This window comes from Octodon degus, unplaced genomic scaffold, assembly GCF_000260255.1.
Source record: "Octodon degus isolate 3935 unplaced genomic scaffold, OctDeg1.0 scaffold00349, whole genome shotgun sequence".
Taxonomy (NCBI): domain Eukaryota; kingdom Metazoa; phylum Chordata; class Mammalia; order Rodentia; family Octodontidae; genus Octodon; species Octodon degus.
In genome coordinates, this window is record NW_004524925.1 from 248,795 (window position 1) to 267,475 (window position 18,681).

The 18,681-nt window shown below is 40.4% G+C and overlaps 1 protein-coding gene across 1 annotated transcript in view; it reads right to left on the reverse strand.

Moving 5' to 3' along the window:
- The window catches only part of Spag17 (sperm associated antigen 17), a 293,285-nt gene that overhangs the window by 65,570 nt on the left and 209,034 nt on the right, over positions 1-18,681 (reverse strand). Inside the window, 2 exon segments of the mRNA XM_023708314.1 lie at positions 1,970-2,114; positions 7,284-7,495. Coding sequence (XP_023564082.1) covers positions 1,970-2,114; positions 7,284-7,495 — 357 coding nt within the window.

The following is an 18,681-nucleotide window of genomic DNA, read 5'->3' on the forward strand; positions in this document are numbered from 1 at the left end:
TCTATTTACAGCCTCCCAAGAACTGGGATTACAGGTGTGTGCCAACACACCCAGTCTCAGTTGCCATTTCAGCGTGTCTCCGGGGGTGGGGCCAGCATGGCAGGCCGGAGGATCGAAACCCTGGCCCCTGCACCTGCTTGCAGGTGCTTTAATCTGCTGAGCTATTTGGCTGGCCCTTGCTTTTTCTTTAAATTTTGTTTGAGGCCTCTAACAATCTTAAAATATGTGTGACTCTTCATAACCACTACCTAATGTTCTTTCGTATAAATACAACATCTTATTTTCATATTCTGTCATTGATAGGAATTGGTCTTTACTTGCTATTTCAATATGATATCCAGGGATCAATGTAGTAATTGTTTCCTCATAAAAATAAGACATCTATATGCACACAAAACCAAAGCTAGCATATCATGTAAGGCACATGATTTTTTGGGGGGCGGGCTTGGGGAGATGTAGGGCAAAGGGTAGGGCACAGCATGAGTAAGCTTAGATATCTGCTAATGGGCAACATGAGGATTCTAACAGGTAATACTACATCATATTCCGGGAATACTAAGAATAAGTAGATTTTAGGTGTGCTTGTCACACAGAACAAAAAGGTAGGGGCTGGGGAGGTAGCTCAGTAGAATAAGTGCTTGCCTGGCAAGTGCAGGGTCCTGAGTTCAACCCTCAGTATCACAAAAAAAAAAGAAAAAAGAAAAAAAAAAAAGAAAAAGTAACTATGTGAGGTAAAGCACATGTTAATTTGTTTGATGTCATAATTATTTTACCATATATGTACACACAAAAACATGTACATCTTAAATGTATACAATAATGAAAAACCAAACTCTGGAATTAAGGAAAAGAACTGGAAAATTTTGGCTCAGAGGTCTTTAGAAGTAAAAATATGAAAGATTATCGCTACCTTTTAGCCAGCTAGAGCAGTTATCACTAATATCTCCACTGCGGACAAAGAGCAAAACATCAAGTTCCAATGCTCTCCTATGTTTGTCGCAGTGGAGATCCACAAGAGCCAAGATACAGAGTCAATACGTTAGAAAATGTAGTCAAGCTATAAAATGGAACATTATTTAGTTCTGATTTAATTAATTAATTAATTAATTAAGTTTTTGGTACTAGGGATTGAACTCAGGACCCTGCACTCACCAGGCAAGCACTTATTCTACTGAGTAACTAGATCTGAATATGTAAGTGCTCCTATCTGTACAGCCTTTGAAAGATGAACTGTTCATAAGGCAGCATCCCCATGAATAAGATTGATGCTCTAATAAAAGTTTCTTCAGAGAGCTCTTGTAGCTCCGAAGCTATCTCCAGCTTTCTCCCTGGCCCTACTCAGTCTTTAAAAGGAAGGAAATATTGTCATTTATGCCAAATACATAAAACTTGAAACTTGTGTTATGTGGCTAGTGCAGACAAATACTGCATAACATCATTTATATGTAGAATATTAGAAAGTTGAACTCATATGAGTAGAGAGTAGAGTGCGGGTCAGCAGGGGATGCAGGGTCCAGGCCTTCGGAAGACGATAGTGAAAAGAGACAAAGCGGCAGCTCGATTGGAGGAACGAGTTCAAAATGCCTGTCATGCAGTGCTTCTGTATTTTGAAAATTGCTGAGTCCCATGTGCTTCAGCACAAAAAAGTGATGTGTGAAGGCACACACAGCAACTGGCCTGAGACATACTGCAAATGGGTACATATTTTGAAACATTATGCTGCACATGATAAATACATGGGAATCTTAGTTGGCAAATTTATGTCACCAAGACAAACTATGATAATAGTGTTAATAATAATATGGCAGGAGGTGCCAACGGGCCTGTGTGTAACGCATGCAGTTCTCTGGTCGGCTGACTTCATCACAGCATTGTGCTGGGTTTGGGTTCACCAGTCAGGGAGGTTTCTATCTATCTGATGCTACAGAGTTAGAAAATACTATTTTGTTCTTGAAAAAACAAAGCTTACTTGTTTCTTGATCATCCGTGGAAATAATACGATCTTCGTAGACCTGATAAAAGGTTGTGATTCTGGTACCATCAGCATGGTCCACTATCCGAGTACCATCTTTCTTTTGAACAATGACTACTTTGTCTTCTCGAGTTGTCATAACCTGAACAGATTAAAGCAGCACGTAAGCACTGGGCTAGGTAGTTAACCCGGCGGATTTATGTTCATGCCCTGTTGAAAATGAAGAAGCACTGTCACAATTCTAGATTTTTACAAGTGAAAGTTTTACCTATCTAGTCTATCCTTTTCTGTAACTGTTGAGGCAGGCAGTACCTCTATTTTATAGATGAGGAAATTTACTTTCTTTCTCTGTCTCTGTCTCTGTCTCTCTGTCTCTTTGTCTCTGTCTGTCTCTCTGTCTTTCTGTCTCTCTGTCTCTGTCTCTGTCTGTCTCTCTGTCTCTGTCTCTGTCTCTCTCCCTCTCTGTCTCTGTCTGTCTGTCTCTCTCTCTCTCTGTCTTTCTCATCCACGGTCTTACTACGCAGTTCCAACTCAGCGATCCTCTTGTCTCAGCCTCCCCAGCACTAGGATTACAGGCATGCACCATCATGCTTGGTTTTGGGGCTGGCATGGTGTGCCCAGGGTTCTGGGGCCAGCATGGTATGCAGGTCCAGGGATCAAACTTGGGTCTTTGTGTTTGTTAGGCAGGTACATAGACTGCTAAGCTAGCTCCCCAGCACTAGATGAGAAAATTTAAATTTATAAAAATTAAGAAATTTGCTCCAAGTCATCTGAGTAAGTTGCAGGGCCTCTTTGTGAAGAAAGCGTCATTGCACCTGGAGTGATGTAGGTCTGTTTTGGAAACTGCTCAGAGCTCCTGTTTTCTTGGAAGCTACAGTCAAGATAACTGTGGTGCAGCTGTGCTGTTTTTTGTGTTGTGAAAACCCTGCTCTGTACTGGGTGGGACAAAGTGCAAGTTGAGTTGGCTGCAGGTGCTATGCTCCAGGTCACCAGAGCACAATCAGAGAGGTTTTTTTTTTTTTTTTTTTTAATGTATTTGATGCAGTGTCTTACTATGCAGCCCAGACTTGAAGTCATCCTCCCGCTTCCAGCCTCCCCAGCACTGGGATTATAAGCATGCGCCACCATGGCCAGTTTTGGTGGCTGACTCAGTGTACTTAGGGGTGGGGCCAGCATGGATGATGGTGCCAGGGATTGAACCCCAGTCCCTGGGCTTGTGTAAGCAGGTTCTTAGTCCACTGTGCTGTCTCCCCTGCCCATAACGATCAGATTGCTGAGGGATTCCAAGTGCAGCTCTTCTGTGTCAAGTTGGTCTGAATACAAAGCGCTCCTATCTACAGAGCCTTGGAAAGATGAACTGTTCATATGGCAGCAGTCTCATGAATAAGACGGGTGCTTTTATAAAGGGTTCTTCAGAGAGCTCTTGTATTCTCTTTCCACCATGTGAGGGCACAATAAGAAAATGCAGTAGTTGGCAACTTCCAAACAGCAGACAATGATGGGTCATGCACATCTCCACCTTGCAGCCTCCTGATGGCCAGACACAAGCATGTGCTTTTACAGGACGCTTCGTTACAGCAGTCTGAATGGACTGAGACACTGATGAAATTTGAAACTCCTAGGGGCATATGTGGGTTTTTTTTTCCATATGTGTGTTTGCATGTGTCCATATTTAGGTGGGTGCACACACAGGACCCCCTTGGAGAAAAGGTTCCTCTTGAGCTCCAGGAGTGCCATCAATGGAAAGCCACCCATTCTCAGCTCTTTCAGTGTTGCCTCAGCAGAAGAGAGACGCCTTGCCCAGCTTGCATCCTTTCTGGGAGCTGCATCAAGAGACTGAATGAAGTAGTGATAGGTGAGATGGTCACTTGTCCCAGCCTCAGGACACCTGAACAAGTGAAACTTGCTCCTGTAATCTCTGTAGGTTACTTGCAGCTTTGTTACATTTGTGCGACAATGCAGCCTTCTCCAGACCCCACTCCTGCCTCCTGGCCATCCTCACTCACTTGGTATGAGATAAGCATTTCATACTCTAAATTCTACCTCACATCTGAAAAGCCCAACCTCAACTATGATGGTGTCAGGTATATGACATATGTCAGTCATTGGGTATTTTCTAGATTTGCACTCTCCTCTGAGGAACACAACTGTAAGGAGCATTTGTTGTTCAGGAGTCTACACGAGAGAATGAATTCAGTAGCTACTCTTGGACTCAACTCTCTAGAGCTATTGGGAAGAGTTTCATGGTAGACAGAAATCACTAAGAGAGAAAGGCATGCGGAGTGTTAATTTAGGTTTCTGTTGCTGGCATTCTAAGATAGCAACTGATGTTGAAAAATATTGCTGTGTGATGTGGTACTTTGAAAGCATGAACTCTGGAGTTAGTGGTATGAGTTCAAATTCTGACCCATGCGTGGTAGGGTGAGTTAGGCACTCTGCTAACCTTTTTGTCCTCCACTCTCCTCATCTGCAAAAACAGTTCCAACACTATTATTTTCTTAGGAACATTGTGTGAATTAAAAGAGATGATGCTGGTAAAATGGTTCACACTGAGTTAGCCATCGTGTTAGCAGCTTTTAAAAGTAGCTCTTCCAACCATTGTTGAATTCCTGCCATTTGTTTATTGAAATTTTGTACTGTTTCTAATGCTCATTTTTAAAAAATCACTATTTTTTATTCTCTAATTTTTTTAAACCTTGAATAATAATAATTTGAACATTTCAGAATGTCACGTCACGTTGACATTTCCTGGTCACCATAGTGTGGGATTAATGTCATCGTGATTCATGCTGGTAATAATGCAGTAACAAGGACAATTTAGTTATTTGATAGTGTTAGGTATTAGTTGTCCCAAGGTAACGACTCTTGAGATTATGAATGAGGAACCCAGGTGAGCAAATTGTCCAGAATCATGCACCTCCTGAGAACCATGGTTGCGGCTGTTAGCTTAGCCTCACCCCAAAGCCATATGCTGTCCTCTAAAACATGATTAGGTCAGGAGTTGGGAAAAATGCATTATTTCAATTTTGTTTTCTGTGACCATGTCAGTTTCTGGTGCACTGAAGTTCTTTACTTGCTGCGTGATCTTGGACAAGTTCCTTAGGTTGCTTAACTTAGTTGCCTCATCTGTGAAATGGAAACAACAGTATTTGGGTAGAACTGGAGTTAATATATGGAAAGGGCAGAGAACACAGCTTGCTATGTATGGTGAGTGCTCAGCAGTATTAACGCTTCTGCTGTGATTCTGTTAGATGTTTGTGTTTAATTCAAGCTTGAATCCAGGCTCATGGATGTTGGATCATGCGTCAATAATGGAGACAGGGATCAGTGAGATATTAAAATTTTAACTAAGATTAATTGGATAACTAAGTGTGGTGAAATTTGACTTTCATTAACAAATAATCTACCCTAGGGCTATTATTTTAATTCTCCATTTAGTGTAGTGGGGATTACACTCAGGGCCATTTTCAGTGAGCTAAATCCCTCGCCCTTTTAAAATTTGGAGGCAGTATTTTGCCAAGTCATTAAGTTGCCTGGGCTAGGCACAATCTTGTGATCTTCTTTCTTGGGGCTTCTGGAGTGCTGAGATTACAAGGGCGGGCCATGACACTCAGTTTCTTTCTTTCTTTTTTTTTTCTTTGTGGTACAAGGGATTAAACTCAGGACCTTGTGCTTGCTAGGCAAGCACTTATTCCACTGAGCTATCTCCCTGGTCCCGAAGTTGAGATGACTATTTTATTTATTTATTTTTTTGGCTGGCTCAGGATGCCTTAAAGACAGGCCTGGTAAGGCATAAGGATCTGGGTGTCCTGCACCTGACTGCATTTGCATAAGCAGTCACTTAAACAGCCGGTTAAATGGCAGGACCCCTACATTCAGTTTCTAGGGGTGAATTTACTCAAGTTTTATGAAGTAACACAAACAAATGGAAAACCAGAATAACTCAACAAACAAACAAAAATCTTTCCTGAGATGATTATGTACTTTGCATATTAATTAAAAAACACACAAGGTCAGCCAGATGGTTCAGCGGACTAAAGTGCCTGCTTAGGCAGAGGGCAATGGGCAGGTCTGATCCCTGGCACCACAAGCCGTGCCGACTCCATCCCCAGGACACACTGAGATGGCAATTGAGACTGGGCGTGGTGGTGCCCACCTGCAATCCCAGTGCTTGGGAGATTGGAAACAGGAGGAGAATCACTATGAGTCTGATCTACGTAGTGAGACCCTGTAGACCCTGTAGTAAATACATTAAATAAAAATACACAGCAACTAGAAAATGAAATAAGTGATTATTAAATTATTTTAGCATTAGACTGAAGAAGAAAGGACAATGTGTTTGGTTAGATAATGTAATTTATCTCCACTGCAAGAAAGCATTTTGCTTTTTCCACCAGTGTAGGGCTGTACACAGAAATGAAGCGCCTAGGAAGTTCTTCATTTTGATTCAATTGAGAGGGTGGTGTCAAAAACACTGGAGAGTGGAAAGGCCCTAGTTCTTAGTCACAAATGACTGACTTCAGCCCTAACTCAGCGCTTCCCACATGTGGACTCCTGGCCACGCGGTAGAGACCTGCTGAGGCTCCATTTTGTCATCTGAGGAATAATGCACATTTGGTGTGAGCGAACAGGAAATGCATGTGAAACCCCTAAAAGAAAGCCTGCCACGAGGAAGGTGCTGTTGCCAATTCTAGAAGTTGTGATTTCCTATCAGAAATAAGCCATCATTTTCTATACCACCCATTTATCACTTATTCTTAGGGCACAAAGGAAACCTTTCACATGGTTGCTCTTTGATGTTAAATTCTTGAGTTATTCAGTGTGAGCATGTCTGATACGTACCACAGGTTCTTGAAATCAAAGATCCTGAGTAAATCTCTCTCATTCAAGGGAGGTAGGCATGAAGAAGAATAAGGCACATATCTTTTCACTTCCAGAAGATAAGACATATATACAGAAGGATAACATGTGAATTAATTAATCACATGCATCTTAAAATGGCATAGAAAATACATGACCTACCTCTCACTTTGAAATTTGTTTCTACTGGTTGTGCATGCACAAACAGACACACAGAGAATTAATATTTTCATGACAGTGCTTTTGTCAAATACACAATACTTATACTTTTAGATTTAGCAGGCTGGGGTCATCCATCCATCCATCCATCCATCCATCCATCCATCCATCCATCCATTATTTAACAAATATTCACTTAAAATATGGCTATTTGACAGACATACTTCTACATGTTGTTTCAGGATTCTAATGGTTTAGACAACTATAGACAATATCTAATATTCTGCCATACCGTTCCATTGATAGGATCTGTGGCTTTAAAGGATAACAGAGGGGCCAAATCTGCTATTTTTTCCAATCCTTTGGTGCCAATCCGATTCCCTTGAGGTGCGGTTGTAAACCAGGTGCCTACGTGAGCCTCCACGGGAGTCTGCACTACCTCTGGAGTGGCTTCATGGGTTTCACTCTTATGTGTCATCAACAATTGATTTTTGTGACTTCGTGCTGCAGAAGGCAAAAATCAAATGAAATAGTATAATTATATATATATATATATATATATATATAGTTATGTGTTTATATTTCACTAAGTTTTCATGCAGTGTAAATGTCTTGAAACACTGTGCCATGGACCATGCTAAAGTATCCATCAATTGAAGTATTTCTCAGAGGAGAAAATATAAGGCTACGAATAGCTTAATTTTGGCCATTGAGCCTGGATCCTCACCAATCTCTCACATACACAAACACAGCAGTGGCATGAAAACTATTCCATTTATTTCTGCACTTTATGAATTTTTGTTTAGACTACCCTGCAGCTCAGATTTTGGGTTCTTACTCTAGTTGTTACAACCTGCTTTTTGCCCTCTGCATGTCTGTCAAACTTTTAAGACTAGTTTGACTTATTGGGATTTAGAATCTACTATGTTATAAACTCATGATTCCTCTTACTTTGTCATTCTGTAAATATTACACATGGAATAGCTTTGTTTAGCTTTGGATCTGCAAGCCTTCAATCAGCCAGTCCTTTAGTTAGCTTCTCATGAAGAAAGATGAGATTGTACAGTTTAGTTACTACAGTTGCATTATACTCTCCTTAATTTCCATCCTTCCTTCAACCTCCACTGGGACCGGGAATATACAAAAGAAGAAATCCTCACAGACCTCTGATACCTGTATTTTGCTCCCTCTAACAGGGTAGATTTACTTTATATCCATGAAAAACAATGAACAATTTGAGATATTTATGTGCTATCAAACCCAAGTAGTGAAGTAAGTTTAGATTTAGACACCAGCAAGCAAACAAAAGAGAAAAAAGGATTGTTAACTCCAGATTCAGATGATGAAATGTCTATCAGGGCATGAATCTCAGCTTAAATAGGATTCAATTAATGGAGTGAAAAAAAGAAGACAGGCATAGCAAGTCAAACTTTCTCATGGCTTCAGGGTTTGTTTTATGTACATTTCCAGAACATTGTCAGTGAATGAAAATGCTGTCACTTTCAGGACAGATAGAGAGAAACACCCTCTAGGAATGATAGCAAATGCTTTAGATATTATCTTCAAAATCCTCCTCTTTCCTTTTCTTCCTGTGCCTTGTTTTTCTCTCCTTATTTTCTTATCAAAACAGGTTAAATATGGAAGTAATGAAGGACACAGGAAATAGAAGAGGCTGGAAAGAGAATGGTATGTGCCATTATCACCTGGGTCTGGGAATCCAGAGTCAACATTTCAAGCAGATTCTCATGGAGATAAAAGCCTGGAAAGGCAGGGCACAGTTCAGTAATGTGTGCCTCCTCATTATGGTAAAGATTGTGGCACTTTTCTTGTAGGTGATGTTTAGCAATTACAAAGGTTTTACAGAGGTAGTGATATGACCGGATTAGTTAGATGTTTTTGGCAAGGATCTGGAGAATCAGTGGTAAAGAAACACAGGTAGGAGCTTTCAAAGAAATAGATTAAAGATTGTAGAAGGGATAAGGATGTACAATTTTTGTATGAAAGTAAATTAGAATTCCATTATTAATTCTCTTTCTGAGAAGAGAAATATGGGTACAGATGGAGTTCCATTTTCAACTTCATCATGTCCTAGATACCAAGAATTTCACTGAAAATAACTAAAGCTATTGGAAAACGTCAATTAAATGAGTTGTTATGAGGTGGTAACTGTATGTAAGGACAAAGTAGGTAGAAATGGGAGCTGAGGAGAAGAGACTAGCACTGAAGAGGGGGTCTGCCCTGTGGCCTTGTCAAACTGGGTGACTTTGAGGATGTGTTTTCTTAGTGGTTTAAGGCTTAAGGAGGAATGAAAATCAATGCCCACTAAAACCAAGTGGAGGATTTTGAATATGAAACCTCTATAAACCTTTTAGACTTCACAGGATTCCAGATCTCAGACTAATCATTCTTTTTTTTTTTTTTTTTTAATGTATTTTAGTACCGGATCTACAGGATCTAAAGGGTCTCACCAGGTAGATCTGACCCGTAGTGATTCTCCTGTTTACAGCATCCCAGGCACTGGGATTACAGGTGAGGGACACCGTGCCCAGTCTCAATCACCGTCTCAGCGTGCCCCGGCGGTGGGGCTGGCATGGCACCCCAGGGATTGAACCCCAGCCGCTGTGCTCTGCCTATGTAGGCGCTTTAGTCTGCTGAACTATCTTGCCAGCCCTTAGCCATTCATTTTAAACATAAGTAAACTCATATTTTCTCCTACTCCACTCCAGTACTATGTTCAAGTTTGAATTTGAACAAAGAAAGCAACATTTTTTGAGGCTACAAACACATTTTGAAGCAGATATTATTGAAAATTCTAACTTACTGAGTAACACAACCCAAATTCCTTAAATTAATAAGCTAAAGTGATCCATCATTATTGGACCCCCCATCATCAGCTGAAATCCTTTATGATGCCAGATTTTTTTCTAAAACTGTACCTTTACATCATCTCTAAGAATTTAAAATTTAAAAATTAAAGCACCATGAAAGAATGATCATTTCATAATAAAAATGTACCCAAGATGAAATGAAATAAGGCACTTAGAACCAGAAGAGATAATAGAAAATAGATGACAACATTTAATATGTCAGAACTCACAGATTCAAAAATATAAAATGTGTCCAGAAATAATTCCAGAAGTAAAAAGGGGTCAGATAGTAGGACTAAGGAAAAGGTAGATTTGAAAAAATTAGAAATTTTATCTAAACAAATGTAATAACTAAGATTTAAAAAATATTAACAGGCTTGTTTTATAAGAGCTGAATCATTCTGGGACAACATGGCTGGTGAGAGGGGTCTGAGTTTGAATCTTTCCTCCATGGGTGGGGGAGTCCAAGGGACCCTGAGTCCCACCAGTAGAAGGAAGATCCAAACTTGGCTAAGGTGCAGGACATTGGCTAAGGCACACCAAATAGACAGGCAGGACTAGAAGCATGGAAGTGTCTCATGTAACAGGAATAATACAAGACAACAGCTGGTAAGTGAGGAGAGCCAGTGTTGTGCTTGTGGACAAAGACATGAGGAATAGAAGTGGGTATACAGGGCACCCCCTTTTCTTTTCGATATTCTGTTCTTTTGCTGAATTTCTGGGATCTTTATTATTACGTGTCTGTTTACGTGTAGATTTATTTTGATTATGGTTATTTGGAATTCTATACACCTCACTTGCCTGTGATGTCAAGATTGTTTTTTTTTTTTTTCAATGCTTGAGAAATTTTCTGTTACTACTTCAGCAAATGGTTTATTTATGTCATTTATTCTGACACCTGCTGTTTCATTAACACCTATTAAGTCATTGTTTTTCTTTTTGTCATTTTGTAGCTCCTGAATTGTTATTTCCTGGTTCCTAGTTAGTTTTAAGAGTTCTTCCCTTTCACATTCATTAGCTGCACCACTGTCTTCAAGGCCTAAAAGTCTATAGTTTTCCTAGTTTTTGATAGAATTCTTAATTTCCTGGATATCTGTTTGAATCTGTTTCATGAATTCATAATTCTTTTCCGTACTGTTCATTGAATATCTCCATAATTTTTCTATTCTCTATTCTTTTCTAATCTATGTCTTCTTCAACTGTACTGAGCAATTCTTTCATAATTGTTGTCATTTCTTTTTTGACAACTGATGGACTTGTTTCTTTACTTCAGTTGCTATTATTTTAGAAATTTCATGTGTATTATTTCTACATTCTTCTATTTCCTATGTTCTTGTCTCCTGGACTTGTTCTGGGTGAGCGGGAAGACTCAGATTGCCTTTTGTCCCTTTGTTTTGAATTTTTGAAGCTCTCAGTGATTTCTTGGACTCAACAGTGGTGGGAAAGAGGTGGAGCGTGTGTCAGGAAGGTTCCTGCTACAGTAGAGGAGGCTAGGTAGGATTCACCATGGTTCTCATTGCTGGTGGTGGGGACTGGCCTGTGCTCAGCAAAGCTTCTGTGCTGGTGGTGGGCATGGGATGGATTCATCAGGATTTTGCAGCCACCTGGAATCCACCTGAATTCTTAAAAGTTGGGACCATGTACCAGCACAACCACTGTACCTCCATGCTGGTGGCCCATGGGGAATAGCTCCCCAGAAACTTACCAAGACCTCACAGGTGCCCAGTGTCCACCTCAGTTCTCAAATAATTGAACCTGGCACCAGTACAACCACTGCACCTCTGTGCTGGTGGCCCATCTCCTTCTCTTTTCATGTTTTTTTTTTCTCTTCTTTGTTTTCTAAACAACTATGGAGAACTCCACTCACAGACAACTAATCTCATCTCTCAAATCCAGAGACAAAGATCTGACTGAAATCCAGCAAAAATCTACCTGCAGTCCTGGGCAGAGTACACATTTCTGGGATCCAACTTGGACCTACCATAGAATTATAGGTGCTGGAGAAATGTCATTACTTTCATTTTTCTCTGTCTGATTGGTTTTCTTCTTGGTAAACTGGGCTAGTAAACTGGACTAGTGTTTATTTATTTATTTTTTGTTTTCCCTTTCTTTTCTCCTTTTTTTCTGTTTTGTTTTGTCCTGTTTTGATCTTCTTTCTGTCTGTTGTTGTTTTGGGTGTGTGAGGCTATTTTTGTTAATGGAGTTATTTTTCTTTATTTTTCATTTCTTCCTTCTTTTTTTCCTCATTCACAATTTAGATCTCTCACTTTTCTTTTTGTTTCATTCTACTATCCTATTTCTCCTTTTAGTCAGCTGTCTAGTTTGAATTTATGATACTTTCATGTAAGTAAACATCATCTCTTCTCTTTATGGTTCACTTCAAAACTCCAATCCTTCCCACCTGTGTCCCACAGTTTCCTAAAATCTGAGTGATCATCTTGTATTCTTTAACCTTACTCTACTGTATTTAACCTCATTCATTTCTCCATCTTACCAACTATCCTCTTGAATCCCCTCAAAGCAGTTAAAATCATTCTAAGTGGAAAATCATTGCATACAAATTCCTGTTTTAAGTTGGATTATATATATATATATATTTCTGCAGATCTTCCTCCTATAGATGTCAGTCTAATAGTTGCCACAGTTTGTCAGTCGCCAGGTTGTACTTGAATCTACTATAATTGCCATTTGAACTGCTTTATTTTTTTTTAAATTTTTTTTATTATTATTTTTTAATGTGTGTGTGTGTGTGTGTGTGTGTGTGTGTGTGTGGCCAGCTCAGCCCACCAGGGGGCGGGGCTGGCTGGCATGTAGTGCTGGGGGATTGAACCGTGGTCCCTGTGCTTTTGCTGAGCTTGTTTTAAGTAGGTGCTTTAGACCACTGAGCCATCTCACCAGCCCGTGAACTGCTTTAATCAGAATGCCATATATAGTACAACCCATATTTCCCTTCTTTGTGACAACAGTGATTCCAAAGGTCATAACCATCACTGTCATCCAGTACCAAAACAGTGGGCCCTAAGTCAAGTAGATAGCAACTCCTCAGCCTTAACAGATTGGCAAGTAGGCTCTTGGGATAGATATGCAGCCCAAGAATCACTTATGCTTATAATCCAGAGAAACAGACACATACTAGGAAAGTCTTGACACCAGTGATAATATTATTTATAATAAGAAATCGGAAAAAAAAAAACATTGAAAGCAAAATAAAGTAGAAGACAGAAAATAACAAGATGAAGAAGTAAACTGCAATCCCAAATGTCCATCCCACCCAGGACAAGTCCAGAGTACAAAGAGATAGAAAAAAATCAAAAGCCAACAAATGGGACTCTCTGAAATGATAGCAGCGAAAGTGGAAAAACAAATGCAAGAGGCCATAGAAAAATTATTTTTAAGGGAAAAAAATAAAAATCTATATCAAAATAAAAAAATATTAAAACAGACCCAGATAAACAATAGAGGAATTCAGGAAAATTGTGGAAACCATGAATGCCAAATATAGACAAAAAATAGAATCAATGAAACAGACCCAAATAGAAATGCAGGAGATTTAAAATACTACACTGAAAGTATACACAGCAAATTAAATGAAGATGAGAAGGCCAGAGAGATACCTCAGTAGAATAAACACTTGCCTGGCAAATGCAAGGTCCTGAGTTCAATTCCCAGTACAAAAAAAAAAAAAAAAAAAAGGATATAATATCAGGTCTAGAAGGCAGGAACACAGCCAGCGTCCAGGCAAGTCTGTGCCCTGGGTTGGGCTGGCTTTTGCCCCTGCTCCTTGAGTTTCCAGAAGATTCAGGGTCGGGGGTGGGGAGCAGAGGCTTGATCAGAGGGCCAGAGGGCCAGAAATCAGGGTACAGGGATTGTGGTCTTATTGTGGTCTTACTGAGCAGGGCCCTGAAGCCTGCCTGCTAACCATGCAACAATGATGGAGATTTCAGGTCATGTGACTTTCCTCATATTGAGCCTGAAATCCTGGACCCCAGAGTCTAGGCATCTACTGATCCATGTCAGAGACCCGAGGCCAGCACTGTGAGGGATCCTGGGGTCTTCAATCTTGCTGACCTGGACCTCTGGCCCTACACTTTGCTAGGTGCACATAAGCCAATGACTACCTCTCTGGAATCAGAGCTTCTGTACCCACTCCCACTCCACAGAGCATGGGACCTAATGGGTTCCTCAAACGTAGCAGTTGGGGAAAAAAATCAGCTGTTGGCTAACCCTGCAGTCCCCACTCTGTTGGCCCACGGGTGATAGCTGCACAGTTACTTAGTGCCTGAACCTAGAATGATCAGGGAATTCCACCCTGTCTGTCCTGTCCACCCATTCCTATATTTGTGGCCACCTCTGGCCTGAACAGCCCCAGCCTCCTTACCCCTCTCTCCAGGCACCAAATAATCTCCCTTGGGAAAAGCTGAAAATTGGGTGATACATTTCTCAGCTGGGAGCCACACCTTGGCCTCCCTGCTTTCTCTTTTGAAAGCATGTGCCTTCTCCAGGGGCTTCCCCATGCAGTACCAGTGTTTGTGCTTTCCCTCCTGTGATGGTCCTGTGCTAAAGAAATCCCTGTCCTGTCAGGTGTGTTGCACCCATCATCTCAGCACACTGGAAGGCTAAGATAGGTGGACTGAAAACTCTAGCCCAGCTTGGGAGACTTAGCAACCCAGAGAAGGGTCTTGTGTGTAGTTCAGGCAGAACTTGAATGCAATATTAAGTCCAGGCTGGCCTCCAACTCTCTTAGTGTTTCTCTTACCTGAACTTTCTGAGTGCTGGAATGACAGACATATGCCATCATACCTAGCAACTTCTTAAAAAAAAAAAAAAAAAAAAAGAAGGACTTAGTATGTAGCTCAGTGAAAAAAAGAAAAAAAAGCTATTTTAAAAATGGCAAAAGACCATGAAAATTCAATCGAACAGCTACAGGATAAAGTAAGGAAAAACAACATAAGATCAACAGGAATCATACAGGAAACTGGTGACAGCGCAAAAGCCATTGAAACCTTTCTCACAGAAATAATGGCAGAAAACTTCCCAAACATGCATAAACAATTTGACATACATTAAATTCAGTATATAGAACTCCAAATAGTCATGACCAAAACATATCTACCCTAAGCATGTAATAATCAAGGTTTCGGAAATTCAGCACAAGAATAAAATATTAAAAGAAGCTAGAGAAAAAAAATACCACCTACAAAGGAAACCCCATCAGAATTACAGAAGGATTCTCAAGACACTGAAATCAAGGAGTTTCAAGTGAAGTATTTCAAGTCCTAAGGAAAAACAATTTTCAACCCAGACTGATATATCCAGAAAAAATAATTTTCAGGGGCCGGGGAGATGACTCAGTGGAATAAGCGCTTCCCTGGCAAGCGCACGGGCCTGAGTTCAATCCCCTGGTTCTGCAAAAAAAAAAAAAAAAAAAAAAAAATTTCAAAATTGATGGAGAAAAAGATATTTCCATGAAAAAGAACAACTGTAGAAATTAATGACCACAGGGACTCTGGAAAGCTGCGAACTGTAGGCCCAGCGTACACAGATGTGGAGCTTTCCTGGCACCATTTAAGAATTGTGGAGGGCTCTGGGTCACCTGTGAGACTCTGGTAAACTCTGACTTTAGGCCCCAGTGCACAAGTGAAGAGCTTGTGCTGGTGCTGGTCCAGCCTTTTAAGAACTTAGGATCCTGAGTGGTCCGAGGACTCTGGAGATCTGCAATATGTGGACCCAGTGTGTGAAGGTGCAGAGGTTTCCTGGTGCCTGGTCCATCCACTTGAGAACAAAGGAAGTCTCTGGATGGTCTGTGGGACTCTGGCAAACTGCATTCTTTGCAGTACACAAAGAATGTACTTTCCACCCCCCCCCCCATACACAGGTGTGGAAATTGTGCTGGGACTGGTCTAACTTTTTAAGAAATTAGGAGGATTAAGGTCGAAGAGATAGTGCATCAGATTAAAGTGCCCGCTTAGGCAAGCTCAGGGACCATGGTTCAATCCCCAGCACCACATGCTGAGTCAGCCTCATCTCCGGGGCAGACTGAGCTGGCCATAGAGTCCAAGCATAGTTGCATACACCTATAATCCTAGTGCTGGAAAGGCTGCAAACACAAGGATCACTATGAGTTTGAGCTGCATAGTAAAACCATGTAATAACCAAACACATTTAAGAAAAGAAATTAGGATGATTTTGGGCAGTCTATGGGATCCTGGCGAATCTGGTCAACACCCATTACCTACACTGAAGTTTTGTTGTGTGTCTGCCAGTCACCACACTAGTAGTTACAGCCTTGGTGAGTCCTACCCTTCTCCCCACTATAGTGGAAACTTAACTGGCACATGCCTCACCACTCTCCGACCACTGCTAAGTCTGGGTGATTACTGGGAGCTTCAAAAATGCCAAAACGCAGTAGCAAAAGGCAGTCTCAATCCTCCAGCCCACCCAGGACAAATCCAGGATACAAAGACATACAAGAACTTAGAAATCACATACCTGAAATTTCTGAAACGATAGCAACTGAAGGAAAGAAACAAGTCCCTGAAGCTATAGAAGAAGTAAGATAAGAAATAATCTCTCAGGTCAAAAAAGAAATGACAACAATCATGAAATAATTTATTACCACAAATAAAGAAAACATAGATAAAAAAATAGAGAATAGAAAAATGGTGAACACACTGAATGAGCAATAGAGGAAAGAATGAGAATGCATGAAACAGATTCAAACAGACATCCAAGAAATTAAGAATACCATTGAAATCTGGCAAAGTTGTTCGAGTGAAACTGAAGATAGAGTTTCAGACCTCAAGGGCAGTGTGGTGCATCTAATGAACGTAAAAAGAAAGATCCACTGAAATTAACAAAAGAGCTAGGAGATAACAACTCAGCAGTCACAAGACAACACAAAGAAAAATAATATAAGAATAATAGGTGTCAATGAAGCAGCAGAAGACAGCACAAATGACATAAAAAGACTATTTGCAGAAGTATTAGCAGCAACATTTCCAAACATGAGCAAAGAACTGTGAGGCATGCAGAACTCCAAACAACCATAATTAAAATAAATCTACACTTCGATGTGTAATAATCAAGATCTCAGAAACTGAGCAAAAGAAGATAATATTAAAAGCTTCTAGAGAGAAAAAAACAGATCACTGATAATGCAAAGCCCATTAGAATCATGGCAGATTTCTCAACACAGACCATCAAATCAAGAAATGCTTGGACAGCAGTCTAAGCACCTGCCTGGCAAGCGCAAGGACTGGGATTTGATCACCAGTATGGCATGCCATGCCAGCCCCACTTGTGGCCCACTGAACAAGCCACCAAAACCACATGTGGTGGTGCACACCTGTAATTCCATTGCTGGTGAAGCTGAAACAGGACAATAGCTACGAGTCCCAGCTTCATAGTGAGAACCTGTACCAAGTATATAAATTTAAAAAGAAGAGCTTGCAATGAAGTATTTCAGGTCCTGAAAGAAAATAACTTCAAACCCAGATTGATGTACCCTGAAAAATATCTATTAGATTTGTTGGTGAGATGCAGTCCTACCAAGACAAAGAACAAATGAAGAAATTCATGACCACCAAACCAACCCTACAAAGAGTACTGACAAATGTTCTAGAAAGACCAAGTGACCACAGCTTCTACAACCACAGAAAGGAGCCACCAAACAGAGCAAGTAATTAAAAAGAGGGAAAAAGTATGGAACCCACAGCAGGAAAATAACATGACAAAGATAAGCCAATATATATCAGTTATGACCATTAATGTAAATGGCCTCAATTCAATTTAAAGAAACAGACTAGCAGAGTGGTTTAATAAATAAAACCCAACAAGAGTCTGCATACAAGAAACACATTTAACTCAAAATGAAATTCACAGTCTAAAAATCAAAGGATGGAAAACAATTCTGTATGCCACAGATCATCAGAAAAAAAAGCAGGGGTAGCTATTCTGGTTCTTGACAATATTGACTTCAAGCCAACAATCATACAAAGAGATAAAGAAGGTCACTACATACTTGTTAAGGGAAAGCTACATTAGTAAGAGACAACAATTATAAGTATATATTACGCAATGTAGAAGTACCCACCTACATAAGACAAATATTTTTATTTTCTAAGTATTTGGTTGTTACAGTGTCTCACTATGCAGCTCAGACTTATGGTGATACTTCTGATTTCAGCTTGCCCAGCCCTGGGATTACAGGCATGCACCACCACGCCTCGGCTCTGGCCAGCTAACCATCCCCCCAGTGGGAGGGGCTGACACAGCATATGGTGCTGAGGATTGAACCGCGGTCCATGCACTTGCCTAAGCTTGCCTGAGCAGGCACTTTAGTCTGCTGAGCTATCTCTCCAGCCCTACATAAGACAAGTACTACTACACATACAAAATCAAATGAGAAATAATACAGTTGTAAAGGATGACTTTAACATATCACTGTCTTAAAGAGGTAGATGAACTGTGCAAAAAAAAAAAAAAATCATCAAAGGAATAACAGAGCTAAACCAGACTTATAAAAAAATTGACTTGGTAGACCAGGACAGAGTATTTCACCCAACAACAACAGAATAACAGTTTTCTCTCAGCTGCACAAGAGATGTTCTCCAAAATAGACCACATACTAGCGCAGAGTATTCTTGAGTAAATGCTAACGAGTCGAAGTCATCCCAGGCATACTTCTGACTACAGTGCAATGAAACTGGGAATTAGTCACAAAAGAAACTACAGAAACACCATAAATACATGGAAATTGAGAACCTCCAAAATAAGCCGTGGGTCTCAGATGAAATTAAAGAAGAAACTGAAAAATATACTTAT